Source organism: Oryza brachyantha, chromosome 1 (genome assembly GCF_000231095.2).
Source record: "Oryza brachyantha chromosome 1, ObraRS2, whole genome shotgun sequence".
NCBI lineage: Eukaryota > Viridiplantae > Streptophyta > Magnoliopsida > Poales > Poaceae > Oryza > Oryza brachyantha.
Genome location: NC_023163.2, coordinates 23,573,082 through 23,597,155, shown reverse-complemented (window position 1 = coordinate 23,597,155; position 24,074 = coordinate 23,573,082). Strand labels below are relative to the sequence as shown.

General features: G+C 43.6%; 4 protein-coding genes and 1 non-coding gene across 5 annotated transcripts; 4 read left to right on the top strand and 1 right to left on the bottom strand.

The window, feature by feature from the left end:
• The first annotated feature begins 723 nt into the window (after nucleotides 1-723).
• Nucleotides 724-2,758, top strand: LOC102712308 (GATA transcription factor 12). The gene is made up of 2 exons (XM_006644633.3): nucleotides 724-1,282; nucleotides 1,675-2,758. The coding sequence occupies exons 1-2, from the start codon at nucleotides 983-985 to the stop codon at nucleotides 2,530-2,532; spliced, it is 1,158 nt and encodes a 385-aa protein (XP_006644696.1). The 5' UTR covers nucleotides 724-982; the 3' UTR covers nucleotides 2,533-2,758.
• Nucleotides 2,759-10,048: 7,290 nt separating this feature from the next.
• Nucleotides 10,049-11,110, top strand: LOC107305127. The gene is made up of 2 exons (XM_015841766.2): nucleotides 10,049-10,105; nucleotides 10,350-11,110. The coding sequence occupies exons 1-2, from the start codon at nucleotides 10,049-10,051 to the stop codon at nucleotides 10,848-10,850; spliced, it is 558 nt and encodes a 185-aa protein (XP_015697252.1). The 3' UTR covers nucleotides 10,851-11,110.
• Nucleotides 11,111-14,077: 2,967 nt separating this feature from the next.
• Nucleotides 14,078-14,812, top strand: LOC107305105. Its single transcript, XM_040520211.1, has 2 exons — nucleotides 14,078-14,108; nucleotides 14,209-14,812. Exons 1-2 carry the CDS (start codon nucleotides 14,106-14,108, stop codon nucleotides 14,638-14,640), a joined length of 435 nt encoding a protein of 144 aa, XP_040376145.1. The 5' UTR covers nucleotides 14,078-14,105; the 3' UTR covers nucleotides 14,641-14,812.
• A 1,983-nt stretch (nucleotides 14,813-16,795) lies between these two features.
• On the bottom strand, nucleotides 16,796-16,868 carry TRNAK-CUU. The gene has a single exon. It is a non-coding gene; the product is annotated as a tRNA-Lys (tRNA).
• A 73-nt stretch (nucleotides 16,869-16,941) lies between these two features.
• On the top strand, nucleotides 16,942-23,738 carry LOC102709424 (golgin-84). The gene is made up of 21 exons (XM_006646252.3): nucleotides 16,942-17,127; nucleotides 17,412-17,492; nucleotides 17,580-17,629; nucleotides 17,739-18,374; nucleotides 18,472-18,534; nucleotides 18,625-18,702; nucleotides 18,806-19,009; nucleotides 20,076-20,132; nucleotides 20,219-20,293; nucleotides 20,395-20,466; nucleotides 21,261-21,323; nucleotides 21,406-21,504; nucleotides 21,631-21,708; nucleotides 21,961-22,029; nucleotides 22,208-22,255; nucleotides 22,347-22,442; nucleotides 22,543-22,619; nucleotides 22,769-22,814; nucleotides 22,917-23,015; nucleotides 23,100-23,144; nucleotides 23,289-23,738. Exons 1-21 carry the CDS (start codon nucleotides 17,100-17,102, stop codon nucleotides 23,352-23,354), a joined length of 2,130 nt encoding a protein of 709 aa, XP_006646315.1. The 5' UTR covers nucleotides 16,942-17,099; the 3' UTR covers nucleotides 23,355-23,738.
• Nucleotides 23,739-24,074: the final 336 nt, after the last annotated feature.

Below are 24,074 nucleotides of genomic sequence, written 5' to 3'. Positions count from 1 at the left end.
TAGATTAATATGTGATATATGACTACACAAATATACAAGTTAAAATATGACTTCTATAATCCATAACAAAAACAACAAATTAAACTCTGAATAGTATACACATACTCACGATCATATACTATTTGTTATTTTTGGGTATGGATCGTAGAAGTCATATTTTAACTTGCATGTTTTTAGTTATATATCACCTATTAATTTATCTTCACAAATTTTTTTATATTTTTATAACTATTTTATATGATATGCAATAGACAGGAGACGGCAAGTTAGAAGCTTAAAACAGTTTCCCGCATAATCCCGAACAACCCCAAGGCCCAAGCTAGAGGTAACGCCTCCGAGAATTTACCAGCACTTTCCACGTGACAGCGCCTCACAAAATCCACCTGCCTCGTCAGACTGGTTGTTCTCGCGCGTAAGTAAATTTGTTCTCACGCGTACGTAAAAGACAAACAGGAATCCAGCGTGAGTACCTCAACCACACCCTGCATACAAAAATGGAGTTCACTCTCCAGCTGGTCGCATGGGTAGTTGGGGAATGCAATGACGCTGGGATTACATGGTTATTTAGTAAAGTGTTTAAACTGGAATTTTTTCACTGCCTTCTAGTTTTAACCTGAACCCGGCCCGGTACGTTGGTGGGCTGGTGCCTGGGCTCAGTGGCCCTCGCTTTATTTACTCCTTAAGAATCGTTCGCTTCAGCTGACCTCCCCTCCTCCTCCTCCTCTTCCGTCTCTCCGCGCTCCAGCTCCACGCCAATTAAACCCTACTCCACCTCCCTCTCTCTCTCTCTCTCTCGCGTTATCTGCGGTGCTGCATCCCACTCCTCGCGCACACGTAGAAACGGAAGGAGAAACGAACAAAAGGCACCGAGTAACGCAAATAGGATTGTTTCCGCACCCCGCGCGCGTCCGCGGCAGTGTGTGTGTAGCGCTCGCGCACGCGGCCCGCGGGCGCGCCGGGTTGCAGCTGGCCGGGGCGGTGAATGGAGGCGACGGCCGAGTACGGCGTGCATGGTGGCGGCGGCGCCGCCTACTACGGCGGCGCGGGCCGCGAGAAGAAGGCGCAGGCGCAGCAGGGGTGCGGGGACCACTTCGCCGTGGACGACCTCCTCGTGCTGCCCTACGACGAGGAGGATGAGAGGGAGGGTGAGGACGGCGGCGGCAAGGAGGAGGCAGGCCTGGGGAACGCGTCGGCGGACTCGTCGACCATCACGGCCCTGGATAGCTCCAGCAATTCCTTCGGCCTTGCCGATGGCGACTTCTCCGGCGAGCTATGTGAGCCGGTAAAATTCTTTGCCTATCTTTCGTTTGTCTTGATAATTATCCTCGATTTTACAGTAAAGCGTCCATCATTTCTGTCACCTCTTGCGTATCACTTCTAATGGAGTCTCGTCTGAGTCGTCTCTTTAATTTGCTGAATTAATCTCCGTTAAACCACTAAAATATTTCGTACGTGCAGAACTATGAACTATCTAACCACAATTCAGTTTTTTTTTGGGGTATAGCAACGGATATAGAAAATGTTCGATAAATATGGTGAATTGGTGATAGTGATACCAAAAGTAGCAGCCTTTAAACTCAACCGTTAACATTGTCACGGCTCACAGCAAACAAAAATTACTTAATCTTTGAACATAAGAGCAGTACTCTGAATTTACTGTTGACTTCTGCGCAGTACGACCAACTAGCCGAATTGGAGTGGCTGTCGAACTACATGGTCGAGGGGGAGGACACCTTCGCCACTGAAGACCTCCACAAGCTGCAACTCATCTCCGGCATTCCCTCCGGAGGGTTCTCGACGGCGTGCGCGCTGTCGGCTCAAGCTGCGCCGGCGGCTGCCTCCGCAGCAGTGCAGCCCGGCGGCTTCCTGCCGGAGGCGCCCGTCCCCGCCAAAGCGAGGAGCAAGCGATCCCGCGCTGCTCCGGGCAATTGGTCGTCCCGCCTGCTCGTGCTGCCCCCGCCTCCCGCGTCTCCCCCGTCCCCGGCATCCATGGCCATCTCGCCGGCGGAGTCTGGCGTGTCGGCGCATGCGTTCCCTGTTAAGAAACCCTCGAAGCCAGCTAAGAAGAAGGACGCGCCACCGCAGCCGCAGCTCTCCAGCGTGCCGGTGCACTCGGGCGGCTCGGCGCCAGTGGCGGCCGGGGAAGGGAGGCGGTGCGTCCACTGCGATACGGACAAGACGCCACAGTGGAGGACTGGGCCTATGGGACCCAAGACACTGTGCAATGCGTGCGGGGTGCGGTACAAGTCGGGGCGGCTGGTACCGGAGTACCGGCCGGCGGCGAGCCCCACCTTCGTGGTGTCAAAGCACTCGAACTCCCACCGCAAGGTGATGGAGCTGCGCCGGCAAAAGGAGATACACCAGCAGACCCCGCATCACCAGCCGCATCCGCATGTAGTCGCCGGCGGTGGAGTGGGGAGCCTAATGCACATGCAGAGCTCCATGCTGTTCGACGGAACGTCGCCCTTCGTGAGCAGCGACGACTTGTTGATCAACCACCACCTAGGGACAGACTTCCGGCAGCTCATCTAGATGAGTCGTGTGCTAGAATTGATCAATTAGCCCAGGAATAATCTAAAAAACCCAGGAACCAAAAAAAGCTGAAGAACTAATCTTTTCTTAGGAGTTTCCCCAGTTTTTGCCTCCTTCACTTCGTTTAGTTTGCGCGCCTTTTGTTCAGCTCATCGAATTTTTCGTGTCAAATTTTGTTTATGATCCTCTTAAGTTTACCACCTTTTCTTGGGAGTTGATTTCTCTAGCTTCTATCTTCCTATCTATCTTTGCCGTTTTGTAACGCATTTCAAGGTATTTAAAATCTCTTTCTTTCATTTCTCGTTCTCCCTGCTACCAGAATATATGAAAAATTGATCCTTTTTTTTTTGGCTCATTGCTTTGGCCTGGCGCTAATAATACCCTTGCAGTACCACTTCACAACTCTTGTGTGGGCAACCGAACATAAAATACAAGAGCTCAGCTAGCAAGTCAGGATGCAAAGGAGGTGAGGGTGCCATTGCCCACCCGTCGTGTGTCGCAGCTCTAGCACGTGACCATTAGCACACCTCGCGTGAGAAAGATGCCCTCCTAATGGCAGCCAGATGATTAAATGGTGGCGGGGCGCGCGGGCGGACGGATGGATGGGCGGAGGCATGGAGCCCCTCTCCTCGCTGTAAAACCTTTGGCCCCGCCCTGCCTGCCGGCCGGCAAGCCTTTTGCTGCTGCTGTTTTAGTGTGGTTGCGTTTCATCATTGCTGTACCTCCCGCCGGTACCACCTGGGCTTGGCCGCAATTCCGGATAAGCAATCAGTGACATGCCCTGCCCGGCTGGCTGCTGGTGAAGTGAAAGCTTCGTTTTACTCCTACCTTGGCGTACGTACGTACGTAACTCGAACTGGCTGTCAGAAAGTCAGCAGCTCAGAACAATATAAATGGCAGGCAAGGCAGGGCAGGCTACCGTACGATACGCCAGTTAGTCTGCCGGCCGCATCTGACATACCAGCACCCCCGTTCCCGTTAAAAATATGCACTCCCAACTGTGGACCTTGGGTGATTATTACTCCTAACCTTATGAGACTTGATCATCTCGTGTTGCAGGTAATTTGGTAACAACACTAGCGAGCAAGTAGAAAAAACCATGAGCTTGTGTGGGGGCCACTGTGAACTGAGCGCATGTGGGCTCTCACTACCAGGGGGACAAGTGGAGGAGTATAAAAACCGGCGTCGTGCTCGGTCAGGGCAGCTATCCCCGTCCGGCGACGGGCGCCCGAGCCGCATGCTGCACATGGGGGGTGGCAATAGAGAAACCTGAGATAGAGGAGAGAAGAAGCAGGGATACTAGTTGATTACTAGCGTCGCGAGCTAGAGGCCGGAAGGAGCTCTGGATTCCTGACGACGGACTACGTGCTCGCCCGGTATAGAATAGTACTCCTACCGGCATATTGCGAGCGTTAGTCGCCTTGGCCCCTGCGCCCCCTCGTGATCCCAGACACGCAGGGTCGCAGGAGTTGGTGATCCAGATGGAACGACGAATTAACGGGCAATATACTAGTACGCCTCCGGGTACGGTGCTTACGTTACTACATACGTTTAATCCGGTTCGATGAGGCAGGAGTTAAAAAGAAAAAAAAGGGGGCATCGAATATGCTCCTACTCATGGTGGCATTTCTCGCTGGTTCTGCGTCCGCCGGCATCGGTAGCACAAATTTGTGCGCCTTTGCCACCGGCAGGAGGTGCACGGGCACGGCCTGGGAACCGTCGCTTGCCGCTGCATGCATGTACGCCCGCGTACATGCCTGCATCTGCGTGGTGAATTTGCCACCGTAGAACCAGCATTGCAGCACGTACGCTGTGTTTAATTATTTGAGTTAGACTCGATCCCCGTTAATTACATGCTAGCTGCACGTACTGGTTGTTGGTCATATCACGTAGTCAAAACCACAGCCTCTGATAACTAACACTAGTGCACTAGCTATCTAGGAGTACTACTCTATCAAACAGAGGTAGTGCCGGTTAGTTAGCTGTACTCTGAAAAAGGAGATCGGTACGTTGGTCAGGGATCACATCGGCAGCAGATCGGCTTCCTACATTTGTTACGAGTTAACTAAAGTGGGAGCGGGCATGCGAGCCTGGAACGGCCAGTGGGCGGCGTCACATGCACGAATCCTGAACTCCTGATGCGTCGTCGCCGAGCGAGCGGTGCATCGGTGTTTCTTTGTTGGGAGGGGTAGTATAACGTGGGCGCGGACGTACGCGGAGACAGAGGCCGGCCGGCGCACGCACCGTTCGCGGTTCGACGGGTCGGCCGGTGGTGCGTCTCACGCCTCCGGGCACGTGCAGGCACGTGCGCATGCGTGCGTGAGAAGACCACACCCCGCCACCGCGCGCGCCACCGCCGGGTCCGGCTTTTTGGTGGACATGATGCATGCGCGCCCTTGCCCCGGCCGCGCGCGGGCTTCCTGATTTACTCGCGTCGGTCGGTCTGCTTCGAGTGGCTGCTGCCTAACCTGCCGCTGTACGTAATGCGAGTGCATGCATGAGTGCCCTCGCTGGTCGGAGATATTTTCCTGGGCTCTTTCGTGTCATCAAGGCGATGCATGATGGCGCGTTGTGCTGTTAGGTACCCGTACTAATGTGTCGTTGTAGAGACTAGTAGGCCAGCGTTATCCCCATTCGTCTCTTTAGTTTCAGGATCCGTGTATTGTCCATGTGGTTTCTGGATTATGGTGCTGGCTATACTGTGTGTGGGACATATCGTTGTGTGTATATATACGCCCTTTAATTTGTAGTCTCTACAAAGAATGAACTGGTCTTCAGGCGCTGCGCGTGCAGAGGAAAACACAGTTGCGGTTGCTTTGGAGAGGAAAAATAAAGTCTCTTCTCCCTTCTGGCACTTACTGTAACGACGTACATGTACGCCTATCCGTTCACCCACACTTACCAAGGCCAATGGGTAGTACTTCGTAGTAGCTTGCTTGCGTCCTTCGGTTCGGTTCGGTTCGGTTCGGTTCGGACTTCGGATTCGTCAGGATGTACAGACGATTGCTGTCATATCCAGTAATCATGTTACTACTACTACTTAACAATAAGAAATGATCATTTGTTTTCACCAAAAAAAAAGAGAAACAAATGAGACCGCAAGGGGACAAAATAAAGGAAGATCATGATCCTAATTGTTCAATGCTCCAGGCATTTGACAGGTCCTTTTCATTTGCATACGATTCAATGCATTACTGAAGTTGCAAGGGTCGTTTGTTCTTGACTGCTTGCTTCATTTGCCGCAACACGTCATCTACGGGTAGAGTACTAATATTAGCTGTATCGAATTTATTTTTGCCTGGGATAACATATATACCAGATGCGTGGCTAGCTCGTCTTTTGCAACTGACGGAAAGGGGGAAGTCCATTGTTAGAAAAAAAAGGCAAAGAATTTCCTAGGTGTGATGTATTCATTGGGTGATAGTTTAGTTAATCTTCTTGAATAAAAGCCGTGGTATTTCCGTTACCAGGTTATGAGATGCCCATTTGTCTTCGTTCCTAACGCCTATCATGAAGCCCAGGCAAACTGCCTAATATTGGGCCACTTTTATGGGCTATAGGAAATCTGGATACTCCAATCACTGGGCTTTAGCGCTTTCATTGCAAGAATCTGCATTATATGCTAAATTTGCTATATACTCCGTGACACTCAAAGATTGTGTATTTTATTTATGGAAATAGCTACGCGTACGAAGGTTTCGTACGATCCGGTGTAAGACACGTGCCGTGGGCTGCGTTGCGCTCTCGCTCGACGCAGACGGAAGGAGGCCACCGTACATATAGCTCACCGTTTATCGTATACGGATCGTACCAAGGTTTACGTATGTATAGCATCGTTCTTTTATTTATAAACATTGCAAAAACATGTCATGATGAAAGAACACTACCAAAACCAACAATAACCACATAAAAGGAAGCCATCATGTTCACTCCCATGGACTAGAAAATCGCATATTAATCGAAAAACAAAAAATAATATGATTAGAAATACAATTTCTAAGTTAAAAATAAATAAAACAATAAAATAGTCCATGTGTAAATACGACTCAGAAAAACCCAATCCAAATATTGGATTAAAAATTTTAAAATAATTGATAGTAATGGAAGAGTCCACATACAAATACAATTTATAAACATCTAAAATTCCAATTAAAAAGAATCCAATTAGAAATACAGTTTTGGAATTAAAAATAATAAAAAAGAGTCCATATGTAAATACAATTTAGAAATATCCAAATTTCCAATTAAAAGTTTTAAAATAATTAATATTGATGGAAGGATGGACAATTTGGAAACATCTAAAATTCCAGTTAAAAATATAAAATTAAGAAAAAAGTCAGCATATCAATACAATTTAGAAGTATCTAAGATTTGAGTTACAAATTAAATATTATGCAAAAAAGAGTTTATGTACAATATAGTTTAAAATACAGGTAATTGTGGTACGAAGTCGTTTGACGTTTTTCTTTAAAAACCCAACCAATCGCTGCATTGTAGTTATTAGGCTTAAGTTACAATACTAGATGGATATCCCGCGCATTGTTGCGGGAGAACTGTACGACAATATAATACATATAAATTCTAAAGAAAGAATTTCTTACCTACTATACGATTTTTTATGTGTTTATATATTTTTATGTCTTTGTCAATTATTTATAGGTTATAAATTATTGGTCTGTCGAAGAGATACAATCATCCAAAGGCTAAAAACAATTGAGATGATATAAAGAGATAAAATTTACATCCTTGATGGCTAAAAATAATTAAGGTGGTGTGACTTCATGAGAGAACAGAGAATGATATTAACTTTATAGAAAATAGGGATTACAATACACTTATACCATATGCTACATTTTAAAGTTTTATAACTAAATTTGTTTGAAAAATTATATGGATGGTTCAATTCTCAAATAGTGTACGTGCAATGGGGGCATAGGGAATGGTGGAAAAAGAATGAAGCACCACCGTTTCTCTTCCATGAGTCCATGCACCTTGATCATTTTGCATTTTTGACACGGACATTCACCTTCCGGAAACTTCGATAAGCAATCATCACGGCCGCAACAATGCGCTACACTCGTGTCAGGCCTTGAATTCTGGTGACACTGACCATCCTTCACATGCGGGCTCGAACAAAAGTATTTGAGCCATTTCCTATGTACTTGTAAGGCAAAATTTAATATATTTATTTTATATTTAAAGTTGATTTGAGGTTTTTACTATAGTTTATTCTGTAGTCTTTTGTTTTTATCAAATACATATATAAAGTTGTATCCATAAATTATTTTTCATTTGAAAATATGGCATTTGACTTTTTTATAAAAAAACAAACAATTACTCCGTATATGTCCTTGAAATTTCATCTGATTTGGTCTGCATCTCATGAGATTTGTTTCCTCTACTGTATATCGATTTTTTATCTAGATCTTTACATGCACATTTAGTTAACCATTAGTTTCTATAGAAATAAATTTATTGCCTTTGGTATATTGGTAACAAGTTAGAAATGTTTGACATAAAAATTATTTGACTTGTAAAAAATAAGAGATAATATACTAAATAATGATATAATTTTTTAAAAATGAAACATAATTTTATTACAAAATTTAAAAATAATCATTGCAAAAATATGCTTTGGATCAAATTTGAAATTTACTTTTTGATAGAATATGCAAAATTATAAATAATATTTAAAGTTATTTTGAATAAGACGAATGGTGAAACGAGATCCAACAGAGTCAACTAAAAAACGGAGGGAGTCCATGAAACTAATGTATAGATTTGATCATAATTTTTAGAAAATAAAAATAAAAATTCAAATTGTGTCTTTCAAGTTAATAATGATTCTAGCACATTATTTTAGTATGAGTTATTTTTATATGAAAATTTATATAGTAGGTACCACATAAGTATGAGAGAGGGGTAACATAGTTAATTTAGAAATATTTAATGGTCAGCTAATGAAAATAAGTATAGATGGGATCAGTATGAAAACTCAGGGGCATGTAATGGATGAGGTAAAATTCAATATTATAAGGGTATTTTCTCAAAGTATTTTGTCAGTTTCTTCGGTTTTGAGCCACTCCATCCCAAAATAAAGTTATTCTACGCCCATTATCAGTTCCAAAATAAAGTTATTTCTTTGCCTACCTCATCATTTCAATTAATTATAACCATTTTTATTTAACTTTCTCCCATAAATTCTCTTCTCAATCATTACAAACTTTCTCCCTTTTCTTTTGAGATTTGCTTTGGTCCAACAAAAAATACCTCGAAGTACCAAATCATTTCCTAACATTGGATATAACTGAGTAGGATATGTACTATTAGACCCAACGATTAGAAACGATTTAATACCAGTACCTCGAGTTACTTTTTGTTATTTTTTATTGGACATAAGCAAATCTCTTTTCTTTTACATAGTTGTTTAATTCACGTGCCAACATTTTGGACAGAGGGTGTACTTAGAGAGAATAGGTGGCGAGGCAACTTCCGTCTACAATGTGATGATACGAAGCAGTTTTTTAGCACACAAATGTCCACCCGTTGCTTGTATATCATCCAAATAGTTATAAAAAATATAAAAAATTCGACAAGATAGATAAATATAAGTTATATCACTCCAAAAACATGCAATTTAAATTCAACTTCTACAAGTTATAGTAAAAATAACAAAAACAATTATAGATATACGTATACTTAGTCTTAGTTTTATTTTTTTCTATAACTTATAGAAGTTGAATTTAAACTTGCATGTTTGTGAAGCGATATAACTCATATTTATCTATCTTGTCAAATTTTTTTATATTTTTTATGACTATTTACATAGCATACTAAAAACTGTTTTCCTGTGACGATAAACCCAAGCTCTTCTTCCTGTTCTTGTTCACAGTTTTCCTGCTCTCACGGTTGTGCTCCCATGATAAGAAAATGATAACATCAGTGCCAACCTCAATTCGAACTAGCAACAGTGAGCTTTACAGGGCAAGTAGCTATGCATCCTCAACCGCGAACACCCTAATGATGATAAGGCCACCCAATCTGCTGCTGTGCATCCCGTGAGGCGCACTCGCAACTGGCGACCGATGTATCACAACGCTAGCTGGTGGTCCGATGCGCCTGTAAGCGCAACTGACGCAAATGGATTGCGGTGAAAACCTCGGAGCTCGGACTACTTACTGCTCGGTGCACTGCATCTCGATTCTCGTTCGACGTTTACACGAGAACCTCAGTCCACAGTGCGCACTATGCAGTCTCAGAAACTGAGGAGATGCCATGTACACAGGCCGCCTTTTGTCTGGCAGGTGCGTGACCCGAACAAGTTGTACACCTGTGTGCGTCGTTGCATCCGTTCATCCCCCTTGCACCGGCCTGACCCATGAACCAGGCCGGCCGGGCCCAGGGACACAGGATCTGGTGTGTGTCCGCTACCTGATTCTGCCTATAAATACTCGCCCACCCCGGTGATAAGCAACAAAGCATCGATTCAGCGTTCCGCGTATCAGTAAACAGGATCATGGAGTTCAGGAGTTCTGCTGGCGAAGAGCAGCCCGCTGGCCTCGGGGCCCTCACGGTAATCTCCCCTCCTGATCGATCATCCAACACACGCCACGCGCCGTCCTGCACGCTTCATATCACGCACTCCTGAAATGGAAGGAACTGGCTAATAATCGACAGTATTATCGACTATAATATTGAAACTCAATCACACAAGTACGTGTGCGCACACGCCTGAGATGGCATGTACTACTAATAAACGGATTTGACGTACTAATCTTGCAAAACTCACTCACGTCATTCTTTGTATGGGTTGACAGTATGCTCGCGTGATACAACGCTCTGACGGCGACAGCAGTGTACTCGCGGACGACGCGCTACTGCAAGCTCCAGGCGCCGCCGGCGCCGGCGGGGCAGCGGACGAGCAGCAGCAGCAGCAGGATGAGGCACGGAGCGTGCGGTGCGAGTGCTGCGGGGTGGCAGAGGACTGCACCCCGACGTACATCGGCCGCGTGCGGGAGCGGTTCGACGGCCGGTGGGTCTGCGGCATATGCGCGGAGGCGGTGAGCGAGCTGCGCAGGCGCGACCCGGCGCTGGCGGTGCGCGAGGCCGTGGCGTCCCACGCGGCGCTGTGCGCCGAGTTCAACGCCACCGTGCGCGCCAACCCGGCGCTCTGCCTCGCGCGTTGCATGCGCAACATCGTCAGGATCAGGATCAGCTGCCGCAGCCGGAGCGGGGACGACTCCTCGCCGTCGCCCGCTCCAGACGGTGGCGCCATGATCGGTCGTAGGACCCAGAGCTGCGCGCTGCCGTATGTTTGATCGCATCGCGGCCCACGTACCGGAATGAATTACTTCTGTGACGGACCAACTATATATTGCCAATGATCGAGCGCGCCAGAAAGTGTTCTCTGATGGGTGATTGTAGTTACCAAACAATCTACACCGATCGACGTGAACTTAAGTTGTCTTCGCCTTCTGTTCTACCCATATATCTCAGGGTTAGAGTATTAGACCACTGTATCGCTTTCAGGTTAACACGTATATTTTCTATGATCGTGTAAGGTTACCGGCGGATTGTGGTATTGACAGATGAACACAACCTTGATATCCCAAGTGCGTGTCTGTATCACCCTTATTTCTGTCATCTTCTCGCCTTCTCGGTCTGTCATCTCAAAGATGAATCCTACCTTCTTTTGTCTTATTGCTACATTCGAATCCAAAAGCGAGCTTTATACTTGGGTTTTTTTATTATTCTTGAAAAGTATCTCAAGGTATCAAGAATTTTAGTACAAATTTTTAGGTACCCTAGGGTATCACACTTTTTAGTGTAAAAAGTGTGGTACTTTGAGGTAATTTTTTAAGGATGATAAAAAAACTACTTATACTACTTTTGTCCCAATATAAATATATTTTTAGAATTGTAGAGACAAATTAGTTGTAAGAAAAAATAATTTAAATATCACCCATTAAATAAGAAGATTACATAGAGTCAGACGTAGATATATATAATATGGGTAGATATTTGAATATAAGGTGATTGATAAGATAACTTGTACTCTAAAAATATATACTTTTTTGTAAAATAAATTTGAATTTTAGAATATACTTATTACATGACAAAGGTAATAGCAGTCCATACTGTTAAGAATGATCTATGCAGCCTTAGTATTTTGGGCAAGTATGAACTAAAATTTATATATCTCGGGATAATCATTGTGCAACTACACCACAATTGTGGTCTTTACTTCAGATGACACCGCACATGTCCTCAGGAGTCCCCTTTGATCCATTATCATCCTAGCTAGTCAACAATTTGTCAATAAAACTTATCAGGGCTTAAAGTCTTTGGAGAACCGGCGCTGATTGTTTGTAGTGGCGCCAAGTCGCCAACGCTACAATCTATGTTGTGCTGGGGGCAATAGGATTCGTGGGCTTTTGTTAAAAATAAGAAGTCGTGCGGAAGGCTCACAAATTCTAAAGTTTTAGACCACGTTTAGTTCCAAAAAACTTTTTATAAAAATATCACATCGAATCTTTAGACACATAAATAAAGCATTAAATATACATGAATACTAAAACTAATTACACAGTTGTGGGGAGAAACCGTGAGTACTTGTGTTACGTGTCAGGAAAGTTGGCCAGTCCCAGAGTCCCCCGTACTTTTTTGATGAGAACACATTACAACACATGCACACTCTCTCACTGAAAGCACAAAGCCGTTAGAATCCTATAAAATTCGCTATAACGATGAATCGAACCTAGAACCTCAAGTGCTACTAAGGCTTTATGTAATCACTAGACTACAAGCTTTTTCGTCGGAGTCCCTCGTACTTGTCGAGAAGAGAAGATGAAATTTACCGAAGTGTTGAATCAAGCCCAACAATGTGATAGAATCAAGGAACGAACCCCCACAAGCGGTGTGAGTGACAGAACGAGAGTAGCTGAGAACACCTCTGGGTACTGGGCCGGAGATAGCCAGCCGGGCCACGGAAACAAAGCCGTGGAATAGCTAGCTTGGCAGCTTTCCCGTGAAACGCACGCATGACTCGCGCTGCTCGCAGTTCGCGGACGCAGACATGCACGCGGCATCAGCGCCGGTGAGGCGGTGAATACTGATCAGTGCCGCCTCACCGTGATCTGCACAGAAGCTGGCAACACCGCACGCACCAGGGGCAGGCTCTGCCGCGAGTCGGTGCGCTTGCGCGACCGGCCTTGATGGGAACAGGCGCTCCTGTGCAGCGTAGTCACGTGTAAAGCGGGCATTGCTGCGAGCTGCGACTGCGATCGATGCACGCAGCCGCACTTAGCAGCGTACTTCTCGTCACGTTCGATGCCTCTGTACAGTCGCGCCGTAGTTTTGCGGCTGGAAAAATCAGGGGAAACCCAGGTATTTGTTTCGCTATTGTGTCACAGAGCTTTTCCTGGATCAAGTTAATCTCGTGAGTTTGTCAAGTTGTTGCTATGTGTGATGGTGCTGTTTCTTTTCTGGATCATGCAAATGATAAGGCAATCTTGACGTGGCATGGATTCTCTCTCTCTCTCTCGCACACGAACCACTTGATCAGTTGATCACCTCCACTTCAATAGTTAGTACAGTACGAATCTTCGACTTTGCTTTGCTGCTACTACAGCAAGAGTCAGACATTTTGACGCACAGTGACTGTAAAATGTCCGCCTGTTTATTTCAGGTCTTAAAATTTGCATCCATTCATGTAATTCCACTTCATTCGCCCAGCTGCCCTTCGACGTACACCGTTTCAGTTGATTGACGCATTAATTCCTTCGTGAATGAAAAGGATCCCATGCACGGTGAATCTTCCCTAGCGCGAATTCACTCACACTATCGTCTTTTTTATTTCTACTCATATTTACAAATTAAAATTTAAAATTTCAATGTTGTTTTTGAAGTGTTTTATCGTAGCTTATTTTTTAGTCTTAGATTTTAGATTACAAAGAACATATATATATATAAATTTTATTTTTAAATTATTGTTTGTTTGTAAATACGTCGGTTTACGACTACCTCCCCAATCAGCATGTGCCTCTGTCCGAGTCATCTCACTCTCACCGTTCCCCTAAAGTGGCATGCAGGTCATCTCGTACTCTGTTAGCCTTTTAACTCCGGAACAAGTGAAGCGTGAAGTGAGTCAAGTGACATGACCGGTGATTAAGCTGGCTGGATTATACGATGGATTACACAGTACGCCCGCAGAATTAATCTACGGCGGGGAAAAACCACCGGCCGGTCGTCCCCCGTTTTCTGTTTCTGGCAGCACGCTGTCACGGGCTGCACGATCTTCACATGTTGTAACATGTACAGGGCGGCTGATGGAATAGCAGAACCAAGAGGCTCTCTGCCGCAACGCAAGCGAACTCACCTGCCAATCACGGGGCGCGATCTCGACGTCCTAGGATGGACAGCGGCCAGCGCACCTGTACTCGACACGCGGTGGTCGTGCAAAATCTGACCCTGATGAGAACACCTGAAGCGGGGGGGTCTATAAATAGCCGAGCGTGCACACATGTTGCTGGCAAAGTGCAGCATACAGCTGAAGACTCGACCTCGAGCCCCATATGGTAAGTGGCGAGTGGCAACCACGCCCTTCTGATCATATCTCCTGCTGCTCTTTTCCATTGGCATGGGTACTGATCGGTGCATGCTTTGATCATCTGACAGGAGACTGACACCGATGCGGCAGTACTAGCGCTGAAGGCTGGCGGCGTGGATGAGGAGCAGCAGCAGGAGGAGGCGCGGAGCGTGCGGTGCGAGTGCTGCGGCATGGCGGAGGACTGCACCCCGGGGTACATCGGCCGCGTCAGGGAGCGCTTCGGCGGGCGGTGGGTGTGCGGGCTGTGCGCGGAGGCCGTGAGCGAGCGGCGGCGGCGCGAGCCGGCGCTGACGGTGGGCGAGGCCGTCGAGTCGCACGCGTCGCTCTGCGACAGGTTCAACAGCACCGTGCGGCTCAACCCCACGCTGTCGCTCGCCCGCTCCATGCGCGACATCGCCAGGACCAGCTGCCTCAGCCGGCACCGCTCCGCGCGCGCGGCGGCCTGCGGCGCCCCCGACAAGATCAGCAGGGTCGAGAGCTGCCCGCTGCCATACGTTTGACGGCTCGATCGCCATTAGCCCCCAATACGCAAGACTAGGTTGTATACTCGATTGTTGTATAGGTTACTGTTGACTGATGTTGTTACTAAATATTTTTTTTGTTTTTACTGAGACAGTAAATCTTCTAACAAAGTGTATGCTGTATGTAATCTATTATATATATTATATGTCTCTCGCGGGTTATAAGTTCTAAGATTAATCGAAGAAAAATTTGAGAAAAATAGGAAAAACAAGTGAACTAATTCATATGTATTACATTTATAATTTTCATTAATATAATATCATTTATGAAAAAAATAATGTTCAGCTCATGAGTATTAACGGTCAACTCTGAGATTAATTGAAGAAAAAATATGAGAAAAAAAGAAAAATAAAAGAACTAATTCATATGTGTTACATTTATAATTCGGAAATGCTACCGTACGAACTCCCGTCCGAAGCGGACAGCGATGGGATCCCACTACGACAGCGCCTTCCGCTCCCTAACCATGCACCTGCCATGACGCTTCTTCTCCTCGCAGATGCCACCGTCGCCGACGATGTTGTTGGTTCTCTTCCTTCTCATTTGCACGAGCTCTGCCGCCACCACCGACAATGCTGCTACTTCTCTTCGTTCTCATTTGCACTAGCTGGTCTCTTCGTTCTCATGCATGCAGCATAGGCGCTGAGACTGTCGTACTTGACGTTGTTCCTCCGGGGAAGACGGTGGAGGACTTCCGGTAGGGGGCAACTGTGGCTTCGACGACTGTGACGGTGGCGACGATGACGGCTACGAGGGTGGCAACTGTCATGACGACGGCGACGACTACCCGGCAGCGATGGCGACGACTGTGGCGCGGCGGTGGACGGAAGCAGCTAGCGGCGGTCGATGACAGCTGCAGCATCAGCGACGACTACGGCGGTTGCGATGGCGACGACGACGACCACGACGACAACAAGGATTTGCTACCGATGATTGATACTGTTCATGGTATCTCTAGTACCAGATATGATACTGTTCCGATATCGTACATGGGATATGTGAGGTACCATGTTACTTGGGAATGTACCATATTACCTGAGTATATACCATATTACCTGAGTATATTACTTTGAAGTATCATACACGATACATGTGAGGTATCATGTTACCTGGACATGGTACCATACCTGATACATTTGAGGTATTATGTTATTTGGGAAGTACCATGTTACTTAGACAAGTTAACATGACTAGAGTTTATCCTATTGCTTAACGGTACATTGTACCGTAGCAGCCTCCATTATAATTTTCATTAATATAATATCATTTATGAAAAAAAACTAATGGAACGAGTATGCAAGGAATAGAAAATAAAATATCAAAGACATACAAAGCATCAAAATAAAAACTTAATAGTATACAAGTGATTAAGCAAATCTCACATCTAAGGAGTAAGGAGTGTATAAAAAACCAATAAAATTTTAGGTATCAAAAGTAAAAAAATAAATAAATCAAGGAATACAACAAGTAAGAAAAAATATAACAGCAAACTGATGATTAAGTAGCAGAATAGATATCTAAGGAATGAAAATAAGATAGGGGGTATATAGGTGATCTAGCAAATCCCGCATCTCATGGTGTAAAAGAACATGTAAAATTTTAGATAATATTGGATCAATCAAAACTTATATCTAAGGTGCCTAATAGAAATCACGTGAAATAGAACGAGAAATACGTCAAATTTTTATAAGCAGTTTCTCATCAAATCTATCATATAATACATTACACAAATTTGATTTACTCCTTGGACAAATCCAACGGCTAAAATTATTTATATTAAATCGGACGATCCACGATCCATCTAACCTCCCTTAAAAACTTATATATGTCGTTCATAGAGAAATTCTTTGTATAATATTAAAAACTTACATATAAATTTATACGATATATATGTCTATAATTATAATATATATACACATACACACTAGATCTATGACTAATTGTATATAAGATTTTTTATTCCTGTTCGGTCAGACCTAATGAAGTATTACAAGTACAGTTCGGTCGAATATTTATCTAATCGGTCGTTTTTTTAGTTTTAAATTGAAAAAACAAACGCCCACCGTGGGGCTACAGTTCGGTCGAATATTTATCTAATCGGTCGTTTTTTGAATTTTAAATTGAAAAAACAAACGCCCACCGTGGGGCTCGAACCCACGACCACAAGGTTAAGAGCCTTGCGCTCTACCGACTGAGCTAGACGGGCTTTGAGCAGTGACGCAGTAAATATTTTCATGGGATAGAAGTAACTGAACAACCGGTCGGGTCCGATCCCCGCCACTACGAACCCGTACCGCCATTAGAACCCTCCCTACTGCTACCTGCCGCGGCCGGAGATCTCACCAGCCAATTCATCCATCCAGCTCGTCGTCACTCACTCCGGGGTCCGGGCCACACCGCCCTCCTCTCGCCTGGCGGCGATCCGTCAGCTCCCGCCATGGCCTCGTGGCTCAAGGTTGCCGAAGGTACGCCACCGAACTTCCTCCTTTCCCCTCCGCTCGATTCGCCGCCCAGATCCACCCCCTCTCCGCCACTGAGATCTTGGTGCTTCCCCCCCCCCCCCCGCCCTCCCCCTCAACTCTCGTTCCTGTCTCCGCGGGATTACTCCTGGAGCTGTAATGCCAGTCAGGAAACCAGGCGAACTAGTCTTGACGTCGGGTGCAATTGCACCTCAATCTCGTTGCTTGCTTAAATACGCTATTGGATGCTGGTAACGTGCAGCCGTAAAGCTTGCCTGTTTTTGTGTCAGACTTGCTTGAAGTTGTCGACCGGAGGGCGAAGATTGTGGCTACCGAGTTGTCAGATGAACAGTCTAGCCCTCAGCCTTCAGGTAGTATTTCTCCCTGTCTTAGTCACTGCATAGTTTACTGCTCAGGTAGTGTAATAGTGAATAATCTTTAACGTTTGTTTGGTGAAGGGTCAAACAGCCAAGAAGGTCAAGCGAAGAAAGGAAAGCTGCGAGAGAAGGTCGTGACTAAGTATCCTCATTGTCATTGGCTCCTTGTGCATAGTTTGAATCTGTATAAAATGTGCTTGTGAGCCATTGTTTACGGGTTATTGCTAATTCACATTGCAGGGCCCATTGAAGCTCACAGCTGGGGATGCTGGTAGCAGGACACCTGCTCAGAAGGAGAGGAAGAGTAAGCAACCACCACGGGAACGGATTAAGATTGAGAAGATTAGGCCTTCGACACCTGTTGATTCATCAAGTGCTGATGCTAGTGCCAGTAAACATGATGTTGCCTCAAGTGATGTTAAGGGACTGGATGATGACACTGGAGCAGAGAAAGTAGAGAAGGCTGTCGTTGATCTTAAGAATGATGCAGGTGCAGATGCTATTGATACTGAGGTTGAAGTCCAATCAACGGCGAAAACCACTGATGATGCAGTCCTTGCCGTGGATGCTGCCGCAGATTCAGGAAATTCAGAGAGTGCTGCTGAAAGCTCTGTCCCTTCAGTTCCAGATGAAAGCTGTGAGCCAAGCAGCAGTAACCAGGATATTGAGATCGTTTCAGCTGTTAATTTGGAGAAAACCTCAGCTATGGAAGTTATCCAGGAGAGAAATTTCAAGGAAGTACCTGGTACACAAGTTTCTGGGAATTCCCAAGATTCCAAACGAGAGGGTTTGTCTGACTCACCAGAAAGTACAGAAAATCAACAGGAACATAAACTTGATTCTGGTTCTGTAAAAGATCAAGACCAGCTTGAGGAGGTAGGTTGTGGAAATTGCATAAATCCAAGATATGCTGCATGTTATATGTTCTCTTCCACACATATACACTATACCATGTCTTGTTGGTCCTTGGCAGGCTCAGGGTTTGTTAAAGAATGTTGTCAAAACTGGTCAGTCGAAAGAAGCTAGGTTAGCTCGGGTAAGTTCAGTATAAGCTTGACCCTGCCTGTTACCTATGTTGTAGCTGGTTCATATGTTGACTTCTAGATTTACCTTTTACTACCGACAGGTCTGCGCTGGACTTTCATCCCGCCTCCAGGAATATAAATCTGAGAATGCACAGCTAGAGGAACTTCTTGTTCAGGAGGTCAAATTATCTTACCACATTATTTTTATTACACTTTCTATTAGTACTAATCTCATATATCTATAGTTGCTTTCTCTATGTATTAATGCATATCACATAACAGAGAGAGAAATGTAGCTCGTATGAAGCTCATATGAAGCAACTACAACAAGAACTGTCAATGTCCAGAGTGGAAGGTTCGCGAGCTGAATCTAACATGGTGGATGCTTTGACTGCAAAGAACGCTGAGATTGAGTCTCTAGCTAAGTCACTGGACTCTTGGAAGAAAAAGGCAGCAGTTTCAGAAGAAAAGCTCGCAACTTTACAGGTTTCATCTTTAGTTGCTCTTTTTCGAAATTTCTTCATACCTATGTTACTACTACTAGGAACAAAAGGAACTATACGTTGTGTCCTACTACCCTATATCAAACATCCATAATGCAATTCATTTTGTAGTATGGGCTCCATCAACATTTTTCACACTTTCCTGGTGTCTTTTGGTCATTTAATAGCTTGAAATAAGCTAGCACAGTGCCTAAAATCTCTCATGTTTGCTATGTTAAGTCCATGTTTTGTGTTTGTGCTGTCTTGATCTGATTGTTACCGCTTTGGAACATGAGCTTCTTTTTTCTGGAATGCTATATGGGTGCATCCAGTACCCTTTTATACTTTCATGAGAATAAGGTCTGGAGACTGACATTACCAATCATTTGAAATAAGATGAATACGAAAATTTCACACTCAAGATGCTCCTGTGTTTTGTGGATTCTTGATGCTTTGATATCATCCACACTTGCATATCTTGGATTCTTCTAGGTGATAATCTCAATTCAGCATAAAAAAGTAGTGGTGATTTGGAAAATCTTCTCCGTACTTGTATTCGAAGTCTGGGAGTGGGAGTTGCTCATTTGCTGTCTTTGTATGTAAGAGTGTGTGTGTGTGCTGTTTCTATCTTTTTGCCGTCCTCAAGCATAATTGCGTACAGACAATTTTACAATATAAATGATGCTGTATCCATAATCCTAACTAATGGATATTATGTTATTTTAAAAGAAGGATCTTCAAGTTTACCAGTCCAAATTATAAGGTCCGTCAGTTTTTGTGCCAATGTAGCAAGCAGTCAATTAACCGGGAGGGCATTGTTCTTTCTGAAGTCTAAAATGCATGAAAAAGTGTTTTTTTTATTTAGAACATGCACTTAAAAATTGTTAGATATATCACTTTTAAGTCTTGTAGTTTCTCTCTGCAAAGAATTCCAGTTTGTTGCACTAACTAATGATATGTTATCAAACGAAATGACTGTCTAGTGGCCTTAAACATTTGTTGTGTTTTATAGGCTCAGCTACGCAACTGTTAAATTCGTACATATTGATATCGTTGTCTGTTGAAACCAGGAAGATATGGATGGTCTCAAGAGGAATCGTGAACTTACTGAAACTAGGGTCATCCAGGTTAGTAGCAAAGTTTTTTCTGAGTAGAAAAGTCTGTCCCCACATTCATACAGGTATATAATCTGTATGTATTGTTTATTCTTTAGGCTTTACGAGAGGAACTTGCGATGGTAGAGCGCAGGGCTGAGGAGGAGCGTATCGCACATAATGCTACAAAGATGGTAATTTTTCATATTCTATTCTATTTGTTACATTGTTTGTCATAGTTTCTAATGTTAATGTTTTAATATTATTTTTAATATTATTATCTACTATATTGCAGGCAGCTGTTGAGAGAGAAGTAGAATTAGAGCATCGAGCTGTTGAAGCATCAAATGCTCTTGCTAGAATCCAGGTAATTTTATAAGGTATAACTACCAGGCATGAGCGTAAATGAATAATCTATTTTTGCAAGGATGTCAGGTTATATGGCCAAAAATCAACACTAATGAGAAAATTGCATATTTCTGTTGAGCAGATGTTTAGTTCTTGTTAAATATTAAAGGACCATGTATCAGATCCTGATTCTGTTAGTTTCAACAGTTACTGTCGTATACATACTGGAACTGGAAGAATGTGTACTCTTTTAAGTGCATTAATATGGTTATTCCATGCCTCAAAAAAAAATAATATGGTTATTCCAAAACATATCATCATATGGTGTACTGTCCACTCAGCTGTTCACTAGTTTGTTTGTTTTGTTTTCCATAAGATAAATTTGAAACTTCCTGACTAGTCTGTCCAACAACCTGCAATTTCCAACTACCAACATGAACTATTCAACATTTTGAAGGGCTTAACTGTGATATGAAAGGTGGAAACGTTTATTTAAGAGCTTTATCCTTAAAGGAAGGATCAGAATGATTGCTGTAAGAAACAGTAATTCAGGACTTCAGGTTGTAAGTTTGGCAACTTAAATGTTTCAGATGATGTACGCCGTTCAGAATTTACCATTGTAATCTGCTTCCATCAAATTATGCAGTTTTGTACTTTATAATTGAGCTAATTGGTTTACATCCTACTAAAATCATATTTCAATTGATCTCTAACCTTCCAGCACTATCATTGCTCTTGTTAAACTACTTCCTCTTTTATGGTGTTTATAGAAACACACAAAATAAGCATCTTTACTGTTTTGCTGCCATCCAGAGAGCTGCTGATCAAAGTTCATCTAGAGCAATGGAATTGGAACACAAGGTGGCTGTGCTTGAGGTAAATTCTTTTTGATGTTGCACGCCAAATATGAACTGTTTAGTTTGTGTTATTCACTGTCAGTACTCTGGATGTGTTATAGGTTGAATGTGCATCATTGCAACAAGAACTACAGGAGATGGAAGCTCGTAATCGCCGTGCTCAGAAAAAGCCTTCTGAAGAAGCTAATCAAGTTATCCAGGTTAGAATCAAAGTGCCTTGTGTTATCCACAACTTTCGACTGAGTTGTGCTTTTAGCGTACCCCACATGTTCAATGGGAAATGCTTGGTGTTTGTTTCTCTTACCACTCTGCTTTTTTTAAAACAGATGCAAGCATGGCAGGAGGAGGTTGAGCGTGCACGCCAAAGCCAAAGAGAGGCAGAAACCAAGATATCATCTTTGGAGGTACTATATGTTTCATAAGACGAAGAATAATAGAGAATTATATCAATTCATGCTGTTCTATAGGGTTTGCATTGCTTAAATTTGTTAAGTTGTAACTAGGAGTCAAGGTAATAAACTGGTAATATGCTGATCAAATGAAGTACACTGGAAGATATTATCTTACTATATAGCCATTATATATATGGTATAGTAATTTCTTATGCTTTATCTTAAGAATCTGTCCATTTTTACTAATCTATGTTTGTTATGTAGGCTGAGTTACAGAAGATGAGAGTTGAAATGGCTGGGATGAAACGAGATGCAGAGCATTATTCCAGACAGGTGAACTTGTCTTGCTGGTCACTGGTGTTACTTTCTTAATATTATCCAAATTATAGTCTTTTCATTTGTGGTTAGATAATCTAACACCTAACTTGGTCGATAATTCTGCAGTAATCCAGCTTATTACTAGATTGTTCTCACATGTTGCATTTATTTTGGAAACGTGTCTTATTTTTAGGAGCACGTCGAACTAGAGAAGAGATATCGTGAGCTTACTGACTTGCTGGTATGCTGTCAATCAAATCATTCTTCCTTTCTATCATTGATGTCTAGACTAATAAGACTAAGTTTAATTATATCTGGATCCGTTCTTCCAGTACCACAAGCAAACACAACTAGAATCCATGGCCAGTGAAAAAGCTGCACTTGAGTTTCAACTGGAGAAATCAATAAAACAGTTTCATGAAGTGCAGGTTACTTAATTTCTTCCTCATTTTATTGCTTTTGCAAATTTCTGCAACTGATTTCTTCTGGATGTTCTTGTCTTACTCCATGATGTTCTCCATTTGATAGATGGAAGCAGAAAGGAGTAGAGTTGCTCGCAGATCAGCATCATCATGGGAAGAAGACGCTGATATCAAGGCACTAGAGTACGTTCACTGCTTCATTTTTGTACTAAACATCCAGGGAAATAAAAGCTACCTTTTGTCTCTATCACGCTTTATGATTCCTATAATGTTTAAATTAGTCCTTATATTTTCAAGTGCTGTTCTTAGACAATTAAGTGTGCTTGCTACAGGCCTCTTCCTCTACATCATCGACACATGGTAACAGCAAACCAGCAGGTATATAGACCAATGATAATCTGAAGGACTGCACCCTGATAAATGGTGGGAAAATGGATACTGAATTCTTACCTTATTTTCCTTGCTTGTTCTGTTTTCCAGTTACAAAAGGCTGCAAAGCTACTAGACTCAGGAGCTGTACGTGCGACTAGATTTTTGTGGCGACACCCAGTTGCTCGAGTCAGCCTGCTATTCTATCTGGTAAGATCTGCATAAATTGTACTTCCTGTATGCTTGTTATTTGTTTTTACATTATGAAGGCTGATTTAATTGGATCCGTTCCAGGTGTTTGTGCACTTATTCTTGATGTACTTGTTGCACCGCCTGCAGGTCAGCTATGCTGCATTGCTATTGTGTATTGTCTTTCATGTTATTCAGTCTTCGGTCATGCTGTTATGCGTAGAACTTTTTTTTAGTATTTCACTGATGGACAGTTCTTTTTCCCTGAATGATCGTGACATGTGAATGTTACAGGATTTTGCATCCAGAGAAGGACTGCCGTTAGCCATGGGGGAGCTAGCCAATTCAAATTTGCCATAATCTTTGTGGTACTCCTATTTCTTTCTGATTCAAGCATAGCTTCCTGGTGCCTGCTCTGTACGCACAAGGTCCCCCGCTGGTTTGATGCAGTATTAACCCCCCACAGTTTTTCCTTTCATTGTTTCCTCCCCTTTTGTAGAGTAATGCTCTTTCCTTCCATGGGTTACCATCCATTCTTTTGCACTTCACGGGTTCATTATATTGATTACAGAATGTACAATCCTGTATGGACAGCTTGACCAAATATACCATGCAATACAACCCACTTGAGCCGATTCTTGCACTGCCAAAATAATAAGCAAACATGTTGGGATTCATCAGTGCATTGCACTGCACGACTGCCCAGCTGGTGTACAGTGATTTAAGGGGCTGACCTGATCATAATACCCTCTCCGATTTTTTTTATTTGATGCTGTCAAATTTTGAATCTACATTAGATTGTTCATCTTATTTAATTTTTTTACAAATATATAATATTGTAAGTCATGCTTAATGTGTCTTTAGTAATAAATTAAATCATAATAAAATAATTAATAGTTATGTTATTCTTTTCGATATGACAAAAGTTTATGACGTCAAGGCGAGAGTAATTCATAAGTGTGTGTTGCACTATGCATCGCTGGAGTGCACGCGACAGTTGGTAGGAAAGCAAAGAAGGCTTTGGGCATCAGGGCATGTGAGGGGTTGCACAAGTGTAATTGGCTCCTCGCTGGTCCCCAA

Bases quoted from the DNA above. Each gene is read 5' to 3' on its own strand.
- LOC102712308 (XM_006644633.3), top strand. From the start codon at position 983: ATGGAGGCGACGGCCGAGTACGGCGTGCATGGTGGCGGCGGCGCCGCC. The intron at 1,283-1,674 runs GTAAAATTCTTT...ACTTCTGCGCAG, and splicing joins CCGGCGAGCTATGTGAGCCG to TACGACCAACTAGCCGAATT.
- LOC107305127 (XM_015841766.2), top strand. From the start codon at position 10,049: ATGGAGTTCAGGAGTTCTGCTGGCGAAGAGCAGCCCGCTGGCCTCGGG. The intron at 10,106-10,349 runs GTAATCTCCCCT...ATGGGTTGACAG, and splicing joins CTGGCCTCGGGGCCCTCACG to TATGCTCGCGTGATACAACG.
- LOC102709424 (XM_006646252.3), top strand. From the start codon at position 17,100: ATGGCCTCGTGGCTCAAGGTTGCCGAAG. The intron at 22,030-22,207 runs GTGAACTTGTCT...TCTTATTTTTAG, and splicing joins CAGAGCATTATTCCAGACAG to GAGCACGTCGAACTAGAGAA. The intron at 23,016-23,099 runs GTAAGATCTGCA...GATCCGTTCCAG, and splicing joins TCAGCCTGCTATTCTATCTG to GTGTTTGTGCACTTATTCTT.